We start from the raw sequence: 20,340 nt of genomic DNA on the forward strand, positions 1-20,340 counted from the left end.
GAACGACATGGTCAGAGGGGAGCACTGTGAGGACAGGGATTGAAAAAAAGGGGAGGAGGGGGAGGTGGGGAAGAGGGGGGAAACGGACGGAAACAGTGCTTAGCCAGTGGGCTACCCACTGGTAGGAAATCCAACTGGAGCGCTAGAGAGGGGGGACCTTGTCCTCCCTAATATAGTAATATTAATGTTATATACTTATGGTGGCGGGCCGATGTGAGTGGGTGCGTGAGATAGATCCAGATAATTTGGATACACCAATTGGAACCACTAGAGGTGAATTTGTTAACTTTTTTTATTTTTGTTTAATTTAGTATACCATGGCACGATTCGTCTGTATTGAGATATAATCACCTCAATCACAATAGTTTGAATAAAGAAGTGATGGAACACAAATTTGAATGTGTAGGACAAGTTGACCCTTGGCATATAAAGAGCTATTTGTTGCAATATGGGACGAAGAGTGGGGGACATTGTAATTATGCATAAGAGTATGTTGCGGGAGCATAATGAATCCTGTAATACGATGAAAGTTTGCTTGCGTAAAAAAACTTTTGGTTATTGGTGCGTGTTGGAATGGGAGGTTTGATGGTATTGCAATCTGAACAATTATGCTCCTTGGAGATACTGGCACCCGTGGCTGTAGATTTGTGCAGTGGAAACCAGCAGAAACCTCCCCACCTGCTCCAAAGAACCGAAAACACTGCAAAGCTGTTTGCGAGTGTGGGGGTGGTTTTGAACAGTCATTGATTTTTTCTAGCTTTTCTTTGTGCGTTTTTAATCTGCACTATAAGGGATGTAGGCGTTCTCATGCTGCCTTTTTTCGCATATTGTTGAAAAAAGTCCCATTTTCCTTATTAAAACATAATTTTTTCTGATGGGTAAAATTATGAATTTAATACTTTTTATGGCTTTTTCAATTTTCTTGCCTCATAACTCCCAAAAAAAAAAAAATAACATGTTACCAGAACTTTCTAGAATGTCCTGCAAACAAATGGAAGCGTGGAGGCCCATGTGACACGTGCCTCTATTTGTGGTCTATAATCGGAATCTCCCACGGGCTTTCAAAAAGGGCAGGTTGAGCTTGATGCTGTGAGTATGCGTACCCCCACTTTTTATCAAAGAAAACCTTTTTCAGGATAATCAACTTTTGGAAGAAAACATTTTACAACAAGCTATAATTCATAAAGGGTATTCTTTTCTGTGAATTCTATTGACATTGGGCAATAACATTGAAAAATGTTGTGTTCGTTGACATGCTCTATTGTGGAAGTGTGATATCTTTCATATTCCTTGGGATGATTCATTTGCTGGTTCCTTTCAGAACAATTTCTTGATAACGTCCTTTTATCTCTTTCTTTTTTCCCACTTTCATCTCAGGATGGAGGAAAGCTATGCGAAAAAACATTGTGTTGTCTCCAAGGAGTGACCTGCTTGTGCCTAGATGACATTCATTCAATTAAAAAACTTCAGATGAGTTTAATGTTTAAATTTCGTTGCACCATGGGTGGAATAATGATAATTTCACTTGCTTCCACCATAAATTTTATTACACCATCACTCTCAAATTGATATAATCCCAAAATTGTTTGTTTAGTCCTATGTCTTATAATTTGGAATGTCCATGATGTGGTTGATACTTACACATGAAGCTATGAAAGAGATGTTGTCAAATATGTTACATCCACTTTGTATTGTTTTGAGGAGCCATCACAGGGTTTTTAGGAACCTATGGTCCATATAGTTGGAATAAGTTTATACCTATGATGAGGGGTTGGACTCTTGCTCTGTTTCAGGTGATAAGTTATCTGGAGAAGGCCTTTTATGGAGGAAGTTAGGAAACTGGTTTTTTTGTTGTGGAGAGGAAGAGCCCTGAGGCTGATGTTTAATTTGGCTTTACTTTAACACTAATTTGTTCTAAAATTTTTGCTAGCGTTACTTTTCATGCTAATGGCGGTCTCATACAACCATACTACATTTGATGTATTATATTTTTTAATATATTAGTCCAAACTTGCATCTCAGTATGTCCTATTACTTTCATTTCTAAAAAGTTTCATAAATGAAATTCTGTACTCTACTTATTTCCATCATTTTGTTTCCAAATAAAATCGAATTTGACATAAAATTTTCCATCTTTTGAAGCTCCGATTTATTTTGAATTGAATTTAAGAAAGACCTTTTGTTGTGTTTCTTGATATACGCTTTTTGCTGGTATTCATCACAAGGGGCTTGGCTTTTTAAACCTCTTTATTTTGGTTTTTTCTTTTTGTGTATTCTAATTCCAGTGTATGGAATCCCCATCTTCATCAGTCCTTTTCCTTTCCAAGTTTCCAAGAAAAAAAAAAAAATCATCTTAAGCGATATTAATTGTTTTAGCTATATCTACACATTATATCTCTTTCCCATTTTTGGTTTTGTTTTAGTGGCTATCATGTTGAAGTAGGACGGTGAACAGGCTGGGAAGAGATTTAGTGAAGGGTTGGAAGTGGGGAGAGATTGGTTAGGGTCTTCTCACCTTTAGTTTCCACTGATGAACCAGCTTCTTTTTTTTTAGAGATAATAGTCCCTCCTTTTTGAATTTTTTGTATTCCTCCCCATTTTGAATAAGAGTTTTGGGGCTTAAGAGTAATAATGGGAAGAGTGGCTGTTGGTGGCTATTGAGGGGGTTTTCTTGAAGTGGCGCTTTGTGGTGTTAGTACAGGAGGCGAGAAGGGTCCAAGGGACTTTGAACTTAAAGTGCTGAGGAATTAGACGGACAAGTGGATTGAAAAGGGTTTTTTCGGGTATTTTTAATTTGTATTTTGATTTTCATCTCTATTATTATTTTTTGTTTTGTTTTAGTTTTTTTTTATTTTTCAAGTGACCTCTCTCCCCTGGTTTGTAGCTTCTCTTGGTCAATTGAATTACCTTCTTTTATATCTAAAAAATATCCTACCAAGAGTGTTATGATTGGTCTACGGTGGGGGGTGAATGTTTTGGATTGGCGGCTGTCCTATCTAGGGTTCGTTTGGTGGGTTACCCTAGATCTTAGTTTTTAGAATCCTGTGGTGGAAAGGATTTCTGGGATATTGGTGGATTAACAATGTTTTTTATTTTTCCTTCGCATTAGTGGTAGACTGTGTCATCCCAGGCTTGTCGTTATAGTATTTCTTATGCTGAACAACTTGTTTCATTTTTAAGATTTCGGTTGCAGAAAGATTGAGAAGATATGAGAGGCTTCTGTGGTATGGGATAGGTGGTTTTAGTTAGGGATCATTTGGTATGTTTGGGAGTGGTGGGTAGGGTCAAAATGGGGAGGGTGGTTTGGGTATTGGAAACTTCGTGTCTAGACCAACTCGTCTGCCAATATGCTTGGGCGAAATTTTTCGCTAGATATTCTCCTTGTGGCATATCTTTTTTAAAAGTGAGTATGGATTAGACAAGATGGGTGGGATACTAATTTTAGATTTGGATGTTCTTTGTGAGGTCCGTGTGAAACTATCTTTTCAGATTTACTTCCCCTCTTTATTCCCCATATAATCGCCTGGTGGAAGGGGTAGTAAGGTCCCTTCTAGAAAGATCCTTGTTGGGTGAATGTAGATTTGTCCACGTTCTCTTTTTTTCCACGCCTCTTTTGCTTGACTCAGGAGGATGGTAACATTTTCCCTTTTTTGTTTATCCAGGTGTCCTTTCCTTTAACCAGCTTTGAATATGATGTTGGTCCTTTGTGCTTTGGATCCTTTTGGGTGGTTTAATTATTGCATATCTTTTTGTGATTTTCTGACTAGGTCTATTCCTCATCTTTTTCCTCTCTATAATCCATTTGGAACAGGCCAAAATAATTCCTTTTAAAATTGAGCTTATCTGTTTGGTTTTGCTGCAATAGTATATTATATACTATACTTGCTGCAGGTCCGAGAACTTGAAGACTTCATTATCTCCCGCACCTGTTGTTCTTTATTTGTAAACCGTTTTCAGAATCTGCATCATTCCTATTGTTTATACATTGTGATGATGCTTGGAGGGGTATTTGGTCTTTAAGTGAATTTTTTTTTGTGAGTTCATCAGGCGGGTGGAGGGGCTTCTTGCATATTTCTTTTTTATTTTCTTTGGCAAGAAAAGACGGGGCAGTGCTTGGAAATGTGGACTAAATTCAGTCTTTGTTCAGTATTTTGGGGTTGTGGATGGAGCAGAATGTGCATGTATTTCTTTTTGTCGGGAACTTTAAGTCGTTTGTTCGCTGGTTTTGGGTAAAAGATGACTTTAATTCTGGGCTTCTTCTTGTGTGTTGGGCAAGGGGAATTTTTTAAGGGGGTGAGCTTTTCTAACATTCAGTAGCTGTGGCATTTGCATTATGTGTTGATTGTTATTGGGTGTGGCAGTGTTTTAAATTTGTCCTTTTGTCCGTTTTTTTTAGCTTACAAGATTTTTTTCTTTCCCCGGATTTTCCTTTTTCCCTGGCTCTGTTAAGGAGATGTCTTATTCTCGTGGTTGTATATTCTTAATTTTTTAATGACATTATTCTTTTACTATATATAAAAAAATTCTGAAAATTTTCGTTCATATCTTGCAATGAACTTTGTTTTCAATGAAAAAAAGAGAAGGCTTTGCATCACAAATTTAAATGTGAAAGAAATGTTGCTGCATAGTCAAATTTTTGGAAAAAAATTATTGAAATTTTGAGATTGGAAATTTTGATTGAAATTTTGTACAATAGATATTGACTGTTGGGTGGTGGAAATTGAAGAGCTGCTGTAACCCTATTATAGATAGCCTCGGAACTGATTGTAATGAGCTGCATCATTGATATTGACCTCATTTTCAGAGGTTTTTTAACCCTTCTTGTTCCTGTTACTGCTTTATTCTCACTCAAGTTTGGTGTCTAGTTTGCTTATCTTTTTTGATTTTATTGCCTGCACTCATCAATCGACTCCCCAACTAAGGCACCAGACTGACAGCTACCTGTTATGGTTTTGTAGTATTTATGCCCCTAAAACCCCATATTAAGATCACCAAGATATTTGACCAGAGTAGCATATTCTTTCATTTGCTTTTGCAGTATTATGGCTTTAGCATGCTTGAAGCATATCTGTCGAACCTCTATGAGGTTTCTCTCAAAATTAGAGCATGTATGCATGTGCAAGCTCAATTTACATTATAAGGTAAGGAAGAATATTTTCTATAAAAAAAAAGAAAAAGTTAAGGAAGAATCTTGAATCAACATCTCTGGGAAATTTTTATTTGTTTTTCCTTTGAAAAGGAATTGGCTTGTACCCTTATATTATAGAATATGTAGTGCTTTGATGGCCCAACATTTGTTCAATTTTGCACATTCTTTTCTTTGCAAATTTGAATCGTTGTATGTTTGATGTACATTTTTTTTTTTGTATTTCATTATACTTGTAAACAAAACTTCTTAATGGTTATTTTTGTTGAAGATTTAATAATGAGTGTTTTATTTTTTTGGTTCTGTTGTAGTGTGGATTATATAGTGTTAACAAGTGTTGACCGTGATGATCTACATGATGGTGGAAGCAGCCACTTTGCGCAGACTGTTGCAGCTATGAAGGTCTCTATGATATTCTGGTCACAGAGTATCTGTTTTTTCAATTCTATTCTTATTCCTACACATGCTGCTTGAAAAGAGATAGCCATATAGCATAAAAAATTTGGTTTGACCTGTTGAGTTTCCTTGTGCAGAAACTCAAGCCTGGGATCATGGTTGAGTGTTTAACATCTGATTTCCAGGGTGACTTAAATGCTGTTGCAAAACTTGTTCACTCAGGATTAGATGTGTTTGCACATAATATTGAGACTGTGAAACGTCTCCAGCGGATTGTAAGAGATCCTCGGGCAAGGTGAGTAACAGTAATGCAACTCCATTATGGAATTGAAAATTATCAGTTAATCTTATGCTATCCATTTAACTAGTAGCTTCAAGTAGCTGATTGCTTGTACAGTAGGATGCTTTGATTGTCCACAAAAGTAATGGATGTTCTAGAGAGGGCCAGACAGGAAACCTGGACATTCTCTAATAAGCTTGAGTGTGAATGGTGGTAGTGGTGGTCCTTTTTTTAGGTGGGAGGAGTTGGGGGAGGGGGTTTTTTCTTTGAGCTAGAGTGGAGGGTATCCAATAGTTGGGGGGATTTGTGGGGGACAAATGGAGGGGGGTTCCTCCAATGAGAAAACGTCGTGTGATTCATGTCAGACAACTAATCAGAGGGAGATAAATTGTTGGTTGAATGGTGAAAATATATGGTTAGGGTGAGAAAGAAGAAAGAAGGAAATGTGTAACAAACAATATGTAAGGGATGTTTGAGCTGCGTAGAAAAAGGTTGTGAGAGTAAGGGATTTCTCTTAACAAAAGAACCCTGATTCAAACCTATCATATCAAGACGCTCGAATGAGGATTTATAGGGAGAACTTGCCATCTGTTTTCACAAGGGTGCAAATGTAAGATAGCTAAAAATTAGTCTATAAATTGTGCACATACAAGTTTGATTTGGGCCAATTTCAGATTTTAGAGCAAAATGGTAATTTTACACATTTAGATTTAACAAGGATAAAAAAGATCCCATACTCCACCAAGTTCATGAAGTGTTTGGAAAGTTGGGCCTACAAAAGAAAACTGGCTGTTTTTGGAAAAATAGGCACACACAAAAAAGGCACATACTTAGGGGTGTTTTATTTAGACCTAAAAGTAAAGTGCACTTTAGAAAATGAACGAAGACAAACGTATGCATGCTCAATTATTGTCTCGCCAAATATGATAGAAGAATTATCGGAAAAATGAGATAATGATTGAAATGATTAAATTGAAAATGCTTGTTACTGTTAGTAACTGAGAATGAAGAATTTTGTAAATAATAATGATAGGATTAATATAAGCGGAAAGCAAGTGAATTTTGGTGATGTCTTTGTTTATAAAGATGGCCATTCAAGAATGTGTGCACACATTGAACTCTGTTCCACTATTAATTTGCATGGTGATTGATGTAATTTCTTGAAATTTTTTTCAAGAAAAATGAATTAACCTTTTTTAAAGGGAAAAAAAAAAAAAAAGTGACTGTTGGACAGTAATGATGGAACTGGCATGGAGATTGTGGATTGGGATGGCAGTGGTGGATTGGAATGGCACAAATTCGATATGTTCCTTTAGAGATTGTGGATTGAGAGATCTCCCTTTGGATAATGTGCTTTTATTTTGATCTGTGTGTGGTGTTAGGGCAGTTGCTAATCAGCTAGAAAGGTTTTTGTTTTGCACTGAGTGGCAGGGTGAGTTCTTGAATCTCTCCTGAACTGTCCTATTTTCCAATCTCATTGGAGTTTAGCAAGGTTATTTGGGGCCTGTCTCCTTTTTGTTTTGAGAATATGTGGTTGGATCATGATTCTTTTCAATATCTGATTAGGAATTCTTGGAGCTAGGATTTGGGGTGCTGGTGGGAAGGGTTTATATTAATGAGGAAGCTTAAATGTCTTAAAGAGATGTTGAAAAAATAAGTGGAATAGGGAGGTGCTTAATGATATTAGGAGCAGGAAGGCTAGCATTTGGGCTAATTGGATTACTTAGATAGGAAAGAAGAAGATGCTAGTTTCTTGGAGAGTGAGGAGGTCAATCATGTTTCGGTGAAGAATGAGTTGGAATGTTTGATTCTTAAGGAAGTGAGAAGTTGGAGACAGAAGACTAAATTGAAATGGGTTAAGGAGGGTGATTGTATTTCAAAATTTTTTCATAGCTTAGGTAATGGGAAGATGAGAAGAACCTGACTAGGGAATTAGATGTGCACAGGAGTGAGGTTATTTCAGATCCTTGTTTGATTGCATCTGAGATCACTGTTTCTTTTTCCCTCTAATCTTTATACTGAGGAGGGCATTAGTAGGCCTATGGTTGTGGGGTTAGACTGGAGTCCCATTTCTGGGGCTGAGTTGTCCTGATTGGAAAGACCTTTTGGGGAGGAGTAAGTGAGGGCTATGGTATTCAGGATGGATAGGGATAAGGCTCCGGGCTGGATGGGTTTTGCAAGTCTTTTATTTATTTATTTATTTTTAAGATTGCTGGGATGTGATTAAGGGTGATTTGTTGACGTGACGGTTACCAATTTTATTGGAATGGGATTTTAAGTAAGAGCATTAGTTCCACTTTCATGACAATGAGCTCTTTTCAATCAAGGAGACAACTAGGTTCTTTGCCCTCCCCCCCACCCCAGTTTTATTTATTTATTTAAATCCACCATTCTCTCTTTGCTGGGAACAAAATAAAGATGTAAAAAATTCAAAAGTGGTAGGCAGGGCATTTAAGGAGCCAAGAGTTCCAAACATGAAATATTAGTTTACTTTTCATCTCATATCTGATTTGAAATATCTTTTTCAATTTTTTATAAGTATTTTAAAGTAAAATTGAGCTATGATTCACCCTAATTTATTTGAATTCAAATGTTAATTTATTTGACTAGTGCCAAGCACAACAGTGCTCAATCTCTCCCAGGATAGTCTATGTTCTCACACTTGCCCTACTATTAACATAAGCAGTAGGGGATTTACTATCTATAAAGTGCTTAGATTGTCTTAGCTTGCTTGAATGGCATATTGATCATACAGATAAGAAACTTAGTTGGTCAGCATATGATCTTGCCTACCTAGAATCAACAAAGAATTCCTCCATTGGAAAAGGTATCTGAGGGGGGCAACTGATTACAGTCACGAAAATAACATTGATAATGGAGAATAAGGCTCCGCAGGATGAATAGATAAATGGTACACCACGCTTTCTCATATAGAGGTTATTGACAAATTTGAAATGGTGGAGAATTTAGCGAAGTGTTTTTAGTGACTTCATTATCGGTCTGTGATTTAGAAGAGATTGCAGGTGTTCCTCAGAGGCTTGCAACTGTGGAGTTCATTATGGATCTGTGATTTAAATGAGTTAAGAGGTGTCCCTTAGGAGTATGGAGTCTGTCTCTTCCTGTGTTTTTGATGCCCTTCTGTGTGGGGAGAATCCAGTTAATATTTAATAGTTTCTTTTACAGCAATGCTTGTCAGCTGGCAATGGGGTATGTATAGAGATTGCCCTGCCACTATTGCCATCTTTATTTATTTACTTATTTTTTATTTTTAAAGTTAAAGTAGGCAGAGGTGAATGGATGATGCTATTAATGCTCAGCTTCATCTGCTTTTGGAAAGGTTGCAGCAAGTTTGTAGTATGTTAATTTGAAATCTGATTAATGGAGACTTCTTAACTATCATTGAATTGGTGATGGTTCATTATTTATCTCCTTGGTGATTTAAACATCATCACATGAGTATGTGCCCAAACTTATGGGCCTGCCGTGCTCTTTGTGTTTGTAGAGCAGCTAAAAGGAAGTCAGTCTCCTTGCTAAGAGGTCTGCCTGTACTCTAGCCCAGGGCACTTCTGTCCTTCTTGAGCTTGTTCATGGGTAGGTTCTCCATTCTAGTTTCATTATTTAATTCTTGTTGCATCTGAAAAAAGAGAGTTTGCAATCCCAATTTTAATTGACCAGTCAATGTCCATTAGCATCTTTCTGATCACTTGATCCCTTGCTTGGCTTTTGTACAATGAACTGATCAATCCTGCTCAACTTCTGCCCTCTGCCATTTTTGTGTTTTGAAAGCTTGAATTTTGCATGCATATTGGAGCTTTAGGTTGGGTATTTAACTCAGTTATGCTTAAAAACAGAGTCGGGACACTTTGGACACTTAAATTTCACCCAATAGGTGGTAGATGCATTTACATGCAATGAGCATATTTGCATGTTGATTATGTTTTTCAGAGTTTAGGTTTCTTAATGTTGTTGCTGTTGCTATATATAATTTGGTAATGCAGGTACGAGCAGAGCTTGTTAGTTTTGAAACATGCAAAGGCTAGTAAGGAAGGGATGATAACGAAAACTTCTATTATGTTGGGCCTTGGAGAATCTGATGATGAATTGAAGGAAACTATGGCTGATTTAAGGGCCATTGATGTTGATATTTTGACACTAGGACAGTATCTGCAGGTGTGTGTGTGTGAGTGGTGTTTGATTAATTGCTAATCCTGACTTTACCAATGGTTTTTCAGCTTCCTTACTCATTTTACAGCAACTAGATGTAGTTGACATTTGTGATATTTCACGTTAATTCATGAATGATATGTTCCTGCAGCCGACTCCATTACACCTGACTGTCAAGGAATATGTTACCCCTGAAAAATTTGCTTTTTGGAAGGAGTACGGAGAGTCTATAGGATTCCGTTATGTAGCCAGTGGACCCCTGGTATGTAATTCCCGCTTTCCTTTAAAATATGGCTTTGGTTCTTGATTGCATGAATCTCAACAAGGGCATAGAAACATGGTGGTGGTAGAGTTGAATGGATCAATGTTTGATGGACCATGAAAGTCCCTTCCAAATTCACGGACTGGCCATGATTGTTATTACCCTGTCCCATGTTTGGATTGCAAAACTATGGATAGATCTGAAAATAAGAGAGATTTTGTTTGGTTCTTCAGAAAATCTGCGAGAAACTAGTAGAGAAAATTAAGAAAAAGGGGGGGGGGGGGGGGGGGGGGGGGGGGGCGAGAGAGAGAGATGGAGTCGGTGGCAATGGGGTGGTTGCAGTGGCTGGTCAGCTCTACAATGCTGGTTCTGGTGGGCTGGAGTTGGCCAGCAGTGGATATGGAGGATTGGGAGACTTTGGGGGTGGTTCTGCTTATAGAAGAAAGGAGGGGCATGGGAGAAGATGACCTCCATGCCTGCAATAAAGGTGGGGGGTGCCAGAGAAGATGATCCCCAGGGGCATCATCATCCTCTTAAATTTTTTTGGGTTATGGAAATGGCTAGCTGGGGCTGGCCAGTTGGGAGGAGTGGGGGTTCTCTCCTACATAAATAGGTTAGTGAGCCCCCTCCTCCTGGCCATTCCCATTCTGCTGGTGTGCTGATCAAACAATGGCCGTGGATCCTTTAGCCAAGCCTGGCCAAAGAACCAATTGCACCCTTCAAGAACTCAGTAATGTCATTGTGGGTACTCGACTAACCTCAGTCAGTACATTTGTTCAGCTGTTTTAAGGCTGCATTTCATAATGCTGTGTAAATGATCTTACTACAACTCCTTAAAACTTTTATATTTTTCAGGTTAGATCGTCATATAGGGCTGGAGAGCTCTTTGTTAGGACAATGGTGAGAGAAAGGACTGAGCAAACTTCTGGCATTTCCTAGCAATTCTTGGTCATTGTTCAATTTGTTGAGGGTGGATTTTAAACATGGCTAGAGCTTGGCAACATAAGCTGGTGCGGTTGGGGTTTCTATACCCATCATTCTGGTTCTTGTAATTTTGTGGAATGCTAGCGTTTCAGTCAGGCACACATCCATCCAAAGTAATAGGGGCCGTGCCAATAGGAGGCATTGTAATTATGACTTATCCTATATGCATATTTTCCTCCATACAGAGCGTGTCGATTTGTGAATGATGAGAAAGATTACATATGTTGATGCTCGTAGTGGTTCTTATTGGTTAGCTGGTGTTATTTTCATGCATGACTTGAGGATCCAGTTTGGCATGCTCTACCAAGAGGTCAGCCTAAAGGTTGTCTACAATTTTGTGCAAGGGAAAAACAGTTCCCGACATCTTTGATGTTTCACAATCTTGTATGCATTAATCTAGTTTGGTACTTTCTACCCAAGGAATGTAAAGATTTTGTCAAGCATTGTTTGGTAACACTTGAAAAATATTAAATATTGCAATGAATAATTTTCTAAAGCTATTGATGCCCCAAAAGAGAATTTTGGAAACCGCAACAGTTTCTGTTCACAAGACGCCTCCTCAAGAAGTCTATGCATAAAGTTGAGGTTGGTTGAAAACTGCATCAGGTTCCTCATTTTTTGCTTTCATTTGAAGATTATGCTTCTGATACGATTCATTGTTATTCTTTAAAATCACTTTAAACTTTAATTTTGAGACTGATCAATCCTTTGCATCGATTTAGTGAAACGAATATTGAACAGTAGCAGTTATTGTATACATGAATAAAGGCTAGGTAACAAACTTTCAAATCAGTGTCAAAATTAGAATGCCAAATGCAATTTTATATTCCTTACTGCTAGCAGTGTTAATTTTTAATGTATCAAAGTTCTATTTCTTTGTTTTCATGTGAAGTAGTTTTTATATTTACCTTGAAAAAAGATCGCTATTTGGTTAAACGGTATAACCCACAAAAAAAAAAAAAAAAAAAAAACTCAGTACGCATAGAAAATCAATTAAAAACCAGGACATAATCAGTTCCAGAAAGCAAAAAAAATTATGCTTTTGAACCATAAACTCATCTAAAACACATTAATTACTTTGAGGACTGGATCATACCCTAGTGGTGGTAATTTACTAATTGGTCTATTACCTACTTTCTTCTGTGTACTGTCTGCTGCAAAAAGTTGAGCTTAAAGAAGGGTAATGAATATTTCTTTGTTTGAACAATTCCTTATTTTAAAAAAAGGCCACCTCAATTGCTTACTAGTCTGGTAAGTATCCAGAGAATTATTATTATTTTTATTATTTTGATGAGTAATTATTAGATATATCAGGTTTCTACCAAAGAAAAAGAGTAATATTAATCATGGTTTGTACAATCTACAACATTGTCTGATTAACTTAATAATATCTTTATCATATTTACTGAACTTAAATACATTTATCAGTTATTTTAAACTTATAAGAGGTGGTTCCTGCATGTAAAAAAACATTTGAAACCCATCAATTGCATGACATTATGTTAATGCTTGGACTTACTAAAATAGTACGGAATCCACATTATTGAAACCTACACGAAATTATACGTGGCACTTGTATACTCATTTACTGAACTAGATATGGTGTGCCGTCACAAAACATGTGCATTTTGTCATTGTGCTAATATGCACGAGGATAAAAAATCTTAATCACATTTGAAACCCATCAATTGCATGACATTATGTTAATGCTTGGACTTACTAAAATAGTACGGAATCCACATTATTGAAACCTACACGAAATTATACGTGGCACTTGTATACTCATTTACTGAACTAGATATGGTGTGCCGTCACAAAACATGTGCATTTTGTCATTGTGCTAATATGCACGAGGATAAAAAATCTTAATCGAGAAAGTTCAATTAGCAAGCATGGCTTTCTTTCATCCCAAATGAACCTGGAAGTGCTTTAAAATAGGACATGCAATTACAAGCTCAGCAAACACACTTAATTTACTTTTACTACGACTTTTACTTACTATAATTTCATTACTTTTGAAATTATTTGTACATTTTGACATTGTAAACGATTAGGGATCATACTTCCCTTCCATGAAGGCCTTGAATTTTTGACTGTCTTTTCCAGTAGTTAGATAGAAATTGACACTTGATCCCTATTACCACATGTAATTACAGTGCGACTCTTCATGTTCTCAATTTTTTCACAGAACAATAATCAACTAAACACATTCCCCCTCCCCCAAGTCTTAGCTTATTGAAAATCAAAACCAGGTTTCAAACCAATGTCATTTCTCCTCAAAAGTTCATTCTGTTCAAAGCTTAACCAACCTAGAACAAGTTATGTAAGCAACATAAGCAGAACGGTAATTTTGGATTTTATTGAACAGAAAATAAGCAAACAATATTTTCAATAACTACATAGTCACATACAAGTTAATTTATAATGTACAGAAGCACCCATTTGCACAATATATTTCAAGTCCATGATTTTTGACTATGACTTTAATTAGGACCATCTAGAGAATTCGTTCTATATCATCCCGTGATTTGGTTAATTAAGGATTTTTTACTTAAAAAAGACTTCATTCGCTCTTTACTCAGAGGGTAGGATCTCAGGTTTCATTGACGTACCTTCACTTCTGAGAATATTATGTCAAACTTGGGCATGTTCAATCTTCTTGGTTATATAAAAATGAGCATATGTGAAGTTATCAAAGCATGACATCTCATACCAAAGAAAACGAAGGCAAGAAAATGAAAGCAATCTTTAGTTAAATACACCATTAATTTTCCACCTCAATTTACTAAGCGTAACTTAATTTAATATCAGAGAGGACCAAACACCCTTTGGAACACTGCAGTGCTATTTCATCTATGATTACATGTCTTCAATGAGGGCAGCCTTCTCATATCAACTTCTCAAATTTTCTACATCAACAATTAATAATTAACATTAATTAGGTTATGCATAGAGATTTTGTGTTATGTATGGAATTGGGAACAAAAGCCACACAGAACGAGAGAAGAATAAAGAGCAACAAGTCTTTATATCTCGCAATTAAAAGAACAACATAATCATGCTCATGGCATCCATAAATCCCATAAAATCAAAATCTTGAAGTGTTGCAAATTGAACCAATCAAATGGCAAGGCATGCATATCAATTCCGAGTTGGCAGCATCTAATAAAATACTAAAAAATTTATAAATAACAAGTTATATGAGCTGATCATAGAAGGATTCGAATTTTGTGATTGAGCCCATTTATGGGATGTCATGAGAAACCGCAATGGGGAGGACAATGATAATGAAGACGAGAAAAAAATGGAGGCCAATCCATCAAACTGCCACATTTTCACTGGCTTTGTCCAAGGACATGGTATAAAACGACTCTGCATAATAATTTCTCTACTTTTGGCTCAATGATGTTATTTTCTCCCTAGAGAATGCTCACAAGATTAAGAAATTTGGGAAGAGAAATTGGGCCAAAAACTCAAACCTAAAGATTCAAGAGGCATGTGTAAAATCGTATCCAAAAATTGGAGTTTTGAACTAGCACAAATTATTTTGCAGTTTTAGCTCAACACCAAAATGCATAGTGAAAAAGACATTAAAGCCCTAACAAAATTAGGTTGTGTATCGTCCTGACTTTGGATATAAATAAGTATATACACTTATAATACACCATCTAATTATGAACAAGAAGATGGAAAGGGAGGAAATGAACTGCTACTTTACAGAACTCAATTTTTTTTTTCTTTTTCTTTTTTAGAGTAATGCCGTTGGATAAAGAGAACATTAAAGACATTGAAGTCTTTTGTCAAATAGAGTACCATGCATAAATAAATTCAAGTTATACATCAGTAAACGAGGCATGGAAAGATCAGAGTTGTTAAAAGATAGTATGCTGTAGACCTTTCATACTTCCCTCATGAACTTCAGTAGCTGTATGCTCTTTGAGTTGTTCCCTAACACACACAGCAAGGAAAGCACCTTCAATTCTGCAGAATGAGAAACAATCACCACATCGACCCTCTTAAAGAGCCCAATTTCAGAAAACCACAAATAGAACAAGTCCTTTGAGCTGTGAAATCAGTCACTAGAATCCATGCTTCCACTATGAGAGCTGCTGGTATTTCGACGGTGCAATGAGAGGCCTCTCATGTGGTCAGCCACAGCAGAACCATCTGAATTGCTTTCTTGAAAGAATCGTGCCCTTTCAATATGCCTTGCAGGTGGGGGTGGGATTGAAACTGCTGAAGGATGTGGTTGGGGTTCATGTGATGGCTCTAAACAGAGCGGTCGTATAAGTGGACGGTGAACTCCAGACCCGAGCAGTCCAATGGGCTGCTCCATTGAGCGCTTTTCATCATCAGGCAGCACACAAGCTTTTCCTTTCCGTATCCTGTTAAGTTCCACAATAGAAAGTTTAAATCAAGAGAACAGGACAAACACTCGCTAAGAAAAGTTACAAGTCCATATGTAAATATGGAAGCAGCATAATTTTTGTTTATTGAAGAAAAAATGGTTTCGCAGGAGCATATAAACTATTTACCGTCTTACCATGAATATAACATCCCAGAAAAGACAGGCCAGTTATTGATGGACATACCTTCGAAAAAGCTGTTCGGCTGCGTCTTCTTCCTCTTCTTCTTCCTCCTCTTCTTGCTCTTCTTTTTTTTCATGGTTATAATTATTCGCTGGCAGGGCAGACCTTCTGGAAAGAAAGGCATCATGTCTTGCAAGAACTTTCTGGAGTTCCTCATTCAATTCAATTGCTCTAGAAACGGCTTTCTCATCCCTGCAGATATTAAGGACAAGCATCAATTAAACTTCAGCAGCAGAATCCTCCACTTTGCTCAGGTGAAGAGAGCTGGAGAGTGAATCAACTGCTCTAGCCTAATATTCTTCAATGAAAAAACTAGAAGGACAAAAGCCAAAAAATAACACTTGAATAAGAACATGAAACAAGAATCTCAACATTTTGACCTAGCCCTTTTTTGCCCAGGTGAATGCCAGCACTAAATAGGATTCCTCTCCGTAAAAATAGGCTCCTTTTTCTTTGCTACACTCTACAGGGAGGATTTGGGATCTGAATCATTCATAGAAAAAACAATAAAAGAAAGATTTCATTCACAGCACTAAATGGTTCCCCCACATTCAAATGATTCTTAAGATTATGTAGTATGACCTCTTAAGTGTCAATAAATAAAGCCCAATGTCCCAAAAGCAGACATGATGAGAAAGCCGTTATACTGTTAATGCTCAAGTGACTACACATAAACACTAGCAAAGATGGAACAAAACGTTTTCCATCTTGTTGTAAGAAGATTTCATTTTAAGATGCATTGATCCTTTAGCTTAAATCTAGAGTAAAGGTTACATATTCTCTTTGTAGTAGGGATGACGCCGCCAAGAACCAAAGCCCTTGAATGAAAGATAAATGCATGCCATCAGTCTCTTTAGTTGTTTATAAATGAAAAACAAACACCACATACTTTGCAGAAGAGTTTGATAGCAGACAAATATATATATATATATATTCACTGCTACCTTCATGATAAAGTTATCACAGAAGTGAGAATGTCAACATGGGTAAGAGCTTAGACCCACTACTGGATGAATGCACCCCCACGATTCTCTTCGCTAAAGCAAACAGTATGCTTCAAAGAGTTGCACCACCTGATTTGTGAGGCTCTTAGCTCATCAAAGGAATAGATATTAGACAATATTCAATAATTATTGGAGGGTCCATGAAATTGGATTGCCATAATTATTGACTAGGTGATGCAGGGGCAGCATCAAGGATCTGCAGCCATGGGAGAGGACAGGTTAGAAGAGATTGAAGAAAAGAAGGGGAAGAGAGGAGATACAAGGGGGGAAACTCATGAACAATCCCAATTCAAATTCAACAACTGCTTCAACATGGCTTTCACACCATTTATGAGAAAGCTTCTAAACACATGAAATTACACACATACCCCTAAAATTACATTACATTACAATTATATCCTAGAATATACAAACACTACAAACAAGACCCCAAATACACAAGAAATTATAATAGGTTTTCTGTATTTCTTGAAAATTTGTACAAGCCAATACACAATACTTATAATACAATTGGGGAAATTTAAATATGGAAACAATCTCCTAAAATAATCTCTCTCAATAATATACAATCCTCTACATAAATATCCCCTAAATCACTCCAAGATACTCAGGATTTTTACACTCCCCCTCAAGTTGGATCATGGATATTGATCATATCCAACTTGCAGATGAAATCATCAAAACTCTGTTGGGCTAACCCTTTGGTAAAGATGTCTGATGTTTGTTCCTTGGTAGGTACATAAGTCATACAAATGGTTCCTTCTTCAACCTTCTCTTTGATAAAGTGTCGGTCCACTTCTACAGGCTTAGTCCTGTCATGTTGAACTAGATTGAGAGAAATACTGATGGCTACTTTGTTATCATAGTAGAGTTTGATAGGGAATTTCACCGTGATTTGTAATTCTTCCAAAAGTTTCCTTAACCACAATCCTTCACACATCTCTTGTGTAACTGCCCTAAATTCAGCTTCAACACTACTTTGAGCCACTATATTTTGTTTTTTACTCCAAGTCACCAAATTTTCCCATACAAAGGTTCAATATCCGGTGGTAGACCTTTTATCTTCTGCTGATCCTGCCCAATCCGCATCTGTGAAAACTTCTACTTCCTTGCTTTCACACTTCTTGAAGAAGAGTCCTTTGCCCAGAGAGCCCTTGAGATACTTGGGGATCTTGTACACAGCATCTAGGTGAGTCTTTTTTGGTGAATGCACGTGTTGGCTTACCACACTTACTGCAAATGCAATGTCGAGTCTGGTATGTGATAGATAGATTAGTTTACCAACCAATCTCTGATACCTCTCTTTTTCAACCGATATTCCGCAGTCTTCAACTCTCTTTTTACTGCTTCAATGGGGGTTTCACTAGGTTTGCATCCAAGCATGCCAGTTTCGATTAGGAGATCAAGGATATACTTTCGCCGAGAGACATTGATACCCTTTTTTGATCTAGCAACTTCCATTCCCAAGAAGTACCACATACGTCCCAAGTCTTTAACTTCAAACTCAGTAGTTAGGACTTTCTTCAATCTTTCCATCTCCACTGTATCATCTCCAATTAGGATTATATCATCAACATACTCAATTGAAATTGTTTTCATCCCACTTTCAGACTATTGGAAAAACATAGTATGATCTGATTACCCTTATCGATATCCTTGGTTCTTTATCACCTTCACAAATCTGTCGAACCATGCTCTAGGAGATTGTTTGAGTCCATACAGGGACTTCTTGAGTTTACATACTATGTTTTCTTCACCTTTCTTACGGAAACTTGGTGGTATCGTCATGTAGACTTCTTCTTTTAACTTGCCATTTAGAAATGCATTCTTAATGTCGAGTTGCTGTAGTGGCCAATCCAAGTTGGCTGCCAAGGATAGGAGGACCCGAACTGTATTCAATTTTGCCACTGGTGCAAATGTCTCCGTGTAGTCAATGCCATAGGTCTGTGTAAACCTTTTTGCAACAAGTCAGACTTTAAACCGTTCAACTGTCCCATCAACTCTATATTTCACTGTGAAGACCCATTTGCAGCCTATTGGCTTCATCCCTTGCAAATTCATAATGTCCCAAGTTCCATTATTTTACAGGGGGCCCACATTTCCTCCATGACAACTTCCCTCCATTTAGGAATCTCCAAGGCTTCTTGGATATTATTTGGAATTTTTATCCTGTCAAGGTTAGAAGTAAAAGCATGACATACTCTAGACAGAGTTTTATAAGACATGTATTTTGACTAGGGATATAGAGTACATGACCTAATTTGTTTTCTAACTGCAATGGGTAAATTGATGTCATCAGGTGCAGACTTATCAGAAGGAAGCTCATGGCCATCTATTACCTAATTGGGATTGGGTGTGGACTCATGGTTGCTCGAAGCTATCACTGGTTCCAACTCTCTTGGTGCCTTAAGTATGAGATTCTCCCTATTCTTTGTTTTTGGCTTCCTAGAGTAAACACGTATTTACTTGTTATTTTGTTTTTCTGCATCTCCCTTTGAGTTTAAGTGGTCTTTTGTACGTTGATAGGTCAGGGAATGGTGTAATGGCTAACTCAGTATATGGCACAGATTCATCAAAAAAGAAATCAAAAAACCGATCTTCACTTTAATCTCCCCCTAAAGAGAGTGCTTTTGGAAGTAAGGAGTGGTTTCAAAGAACATGAAATCAAGGCTAACAAACAATTTTTTTGTGACAGGATCATAACATTTGTAGCTTTTCTGAGTAGGAGAGTAACCAATAAAAATGCACTTAATGGCATGAGGTTCCAATTTATCCCTATTGTGAGCATGAACATGTACAAATGCAGTACACCCAAAAATTTTCAATGATAGATTAGAGTTGAGCCGAGAGTTGGAAAAACATTCTTGGAATTTTTGGAGAGGAGTGAAAAAAAAAAGAACCTGACTAGGCATTCTATTAATGAGATATGTAGCTGTTAAAATGGCATCGCCCCAAAAATATTTTTTCATATTTGTAGTGAACATCAATGCCCGAGCTACTTCAAGAATATGCCTATTTTTGCGTTCAACAACCCCATTTTGTTGAGGGGTATCCACACAGGAACTTTGATGAATGATTCCATTTTCTTAAAGATAATTTCCCAAGATATTATTGAAATATTCTATACCATTATCAATACATAAAATTTGAATGTGAATTTGGAATTGTGTTTGAATCATAGAGTGGAAACTGACAAAAATATAATGGACTTTAGTTTTATCTTTCAACAAGTAAACCCAACAAATATGAATATGATCATCAATAAAAGTAACAAACCATTTTGTGTGAGTGCGACTAAGAGAGCGTGAGGGCCCTCATAAATCACCGTGAATCATAGTAAATGGTTTGGATGGTTTGTATGTGGATTTTGGAAAGGAATTACGTTGGTGTTTTGCAAGTTCACAAATCTCACACTGAAATTTAGAAGACATCTTATTTGAACAAATGGAAGGAAATAAACGTCTTAAGTATTGAAACTTTGGATGACCCATCTTAGAATGCCATAACAAAATTTC

The 20,340-nt window shown here is 37.0% G+C and overlaps 2 protein-coding genes across 3 annotated transcripts in view; one reads left to right on the forward strand and one right to left on the reverse strand.

Annotated features, from left to right (window-relative positions):
* LOC131160195 (lipoyl synthase, chloroplastic) overlaps positions 1 to 11,746 on the forward strand; it is a 31,263-nt gene extending 19,517 nt beyond the window's left edge. The window contains exons 3-7 of the mRNA XM_058115598.1: positions 5,458 to 5,548; positions 5,680 to 5,837; positions 9,821 to 9,992; positions 10,138 to 10,248; positions 11,104 to 11,746. Coding sequence (XP_057971581.1) covers positions 5,458 to 5,548; positions 5,680 to 5,837; positions 9,821 to 9,992; positions 10,138 to 10,248; positions 11,104 to 11,187 — 616 coding nt within the window. The 3' untranslated portion in view covers positions 11,188 to 11,746. The remainder of the gene's footprint in view (positions 1 to 5,457; positions 5,549 to 5,679; positions 5,838 to 9,820; positions 9,993 to 10,137; positions 10,249 to 11,103) is intronic.
* Positions 11,747 to 14,945: 3,199 nt separating this feature from the next.
* The window catches only part of LOC131159735 (TOM1-like protein 5), an 83,972-nt gene continuing 78,577 nt past the window's right edge, over positions 14,946 to 20,340 (reverse strand). For both annotated transcript variants that reach the window (XM_058114877.1, XM_058114876.1), the window contains exons 10-11: positions 15,825 to 16,013; positions 14,946 to 15,617 (exon numbers count right to left, since the gene is read on the reverse strand). In XM_058114877.1, coding sequence (XP_057970860.1) covers positions 15,305 to 15,617; positions 15,825 to 16,013 — 502 coding nt within the window. In that variant the 3' untranslated portion in view covers positions 14,946 to 15,304. The remainder of the gene's footprint in view (positions 15,618 to 15,824; positions 16,014 to 20,340) is intronic.

Source organism: Malania oleifera, chromosome 7 (assembly GCF_029873635.1).
Source record: "Malania oleifera isolate guangnan ecotype guangnan chromosome 7, ASM2987363v1, whole genome shotgun sequence".
NCBI lineage: Eukaryota > Viridiplantae > Streptophyta > Magnoliopsida > Santalales > Ximeniaceae > Malania > Malania oleifera.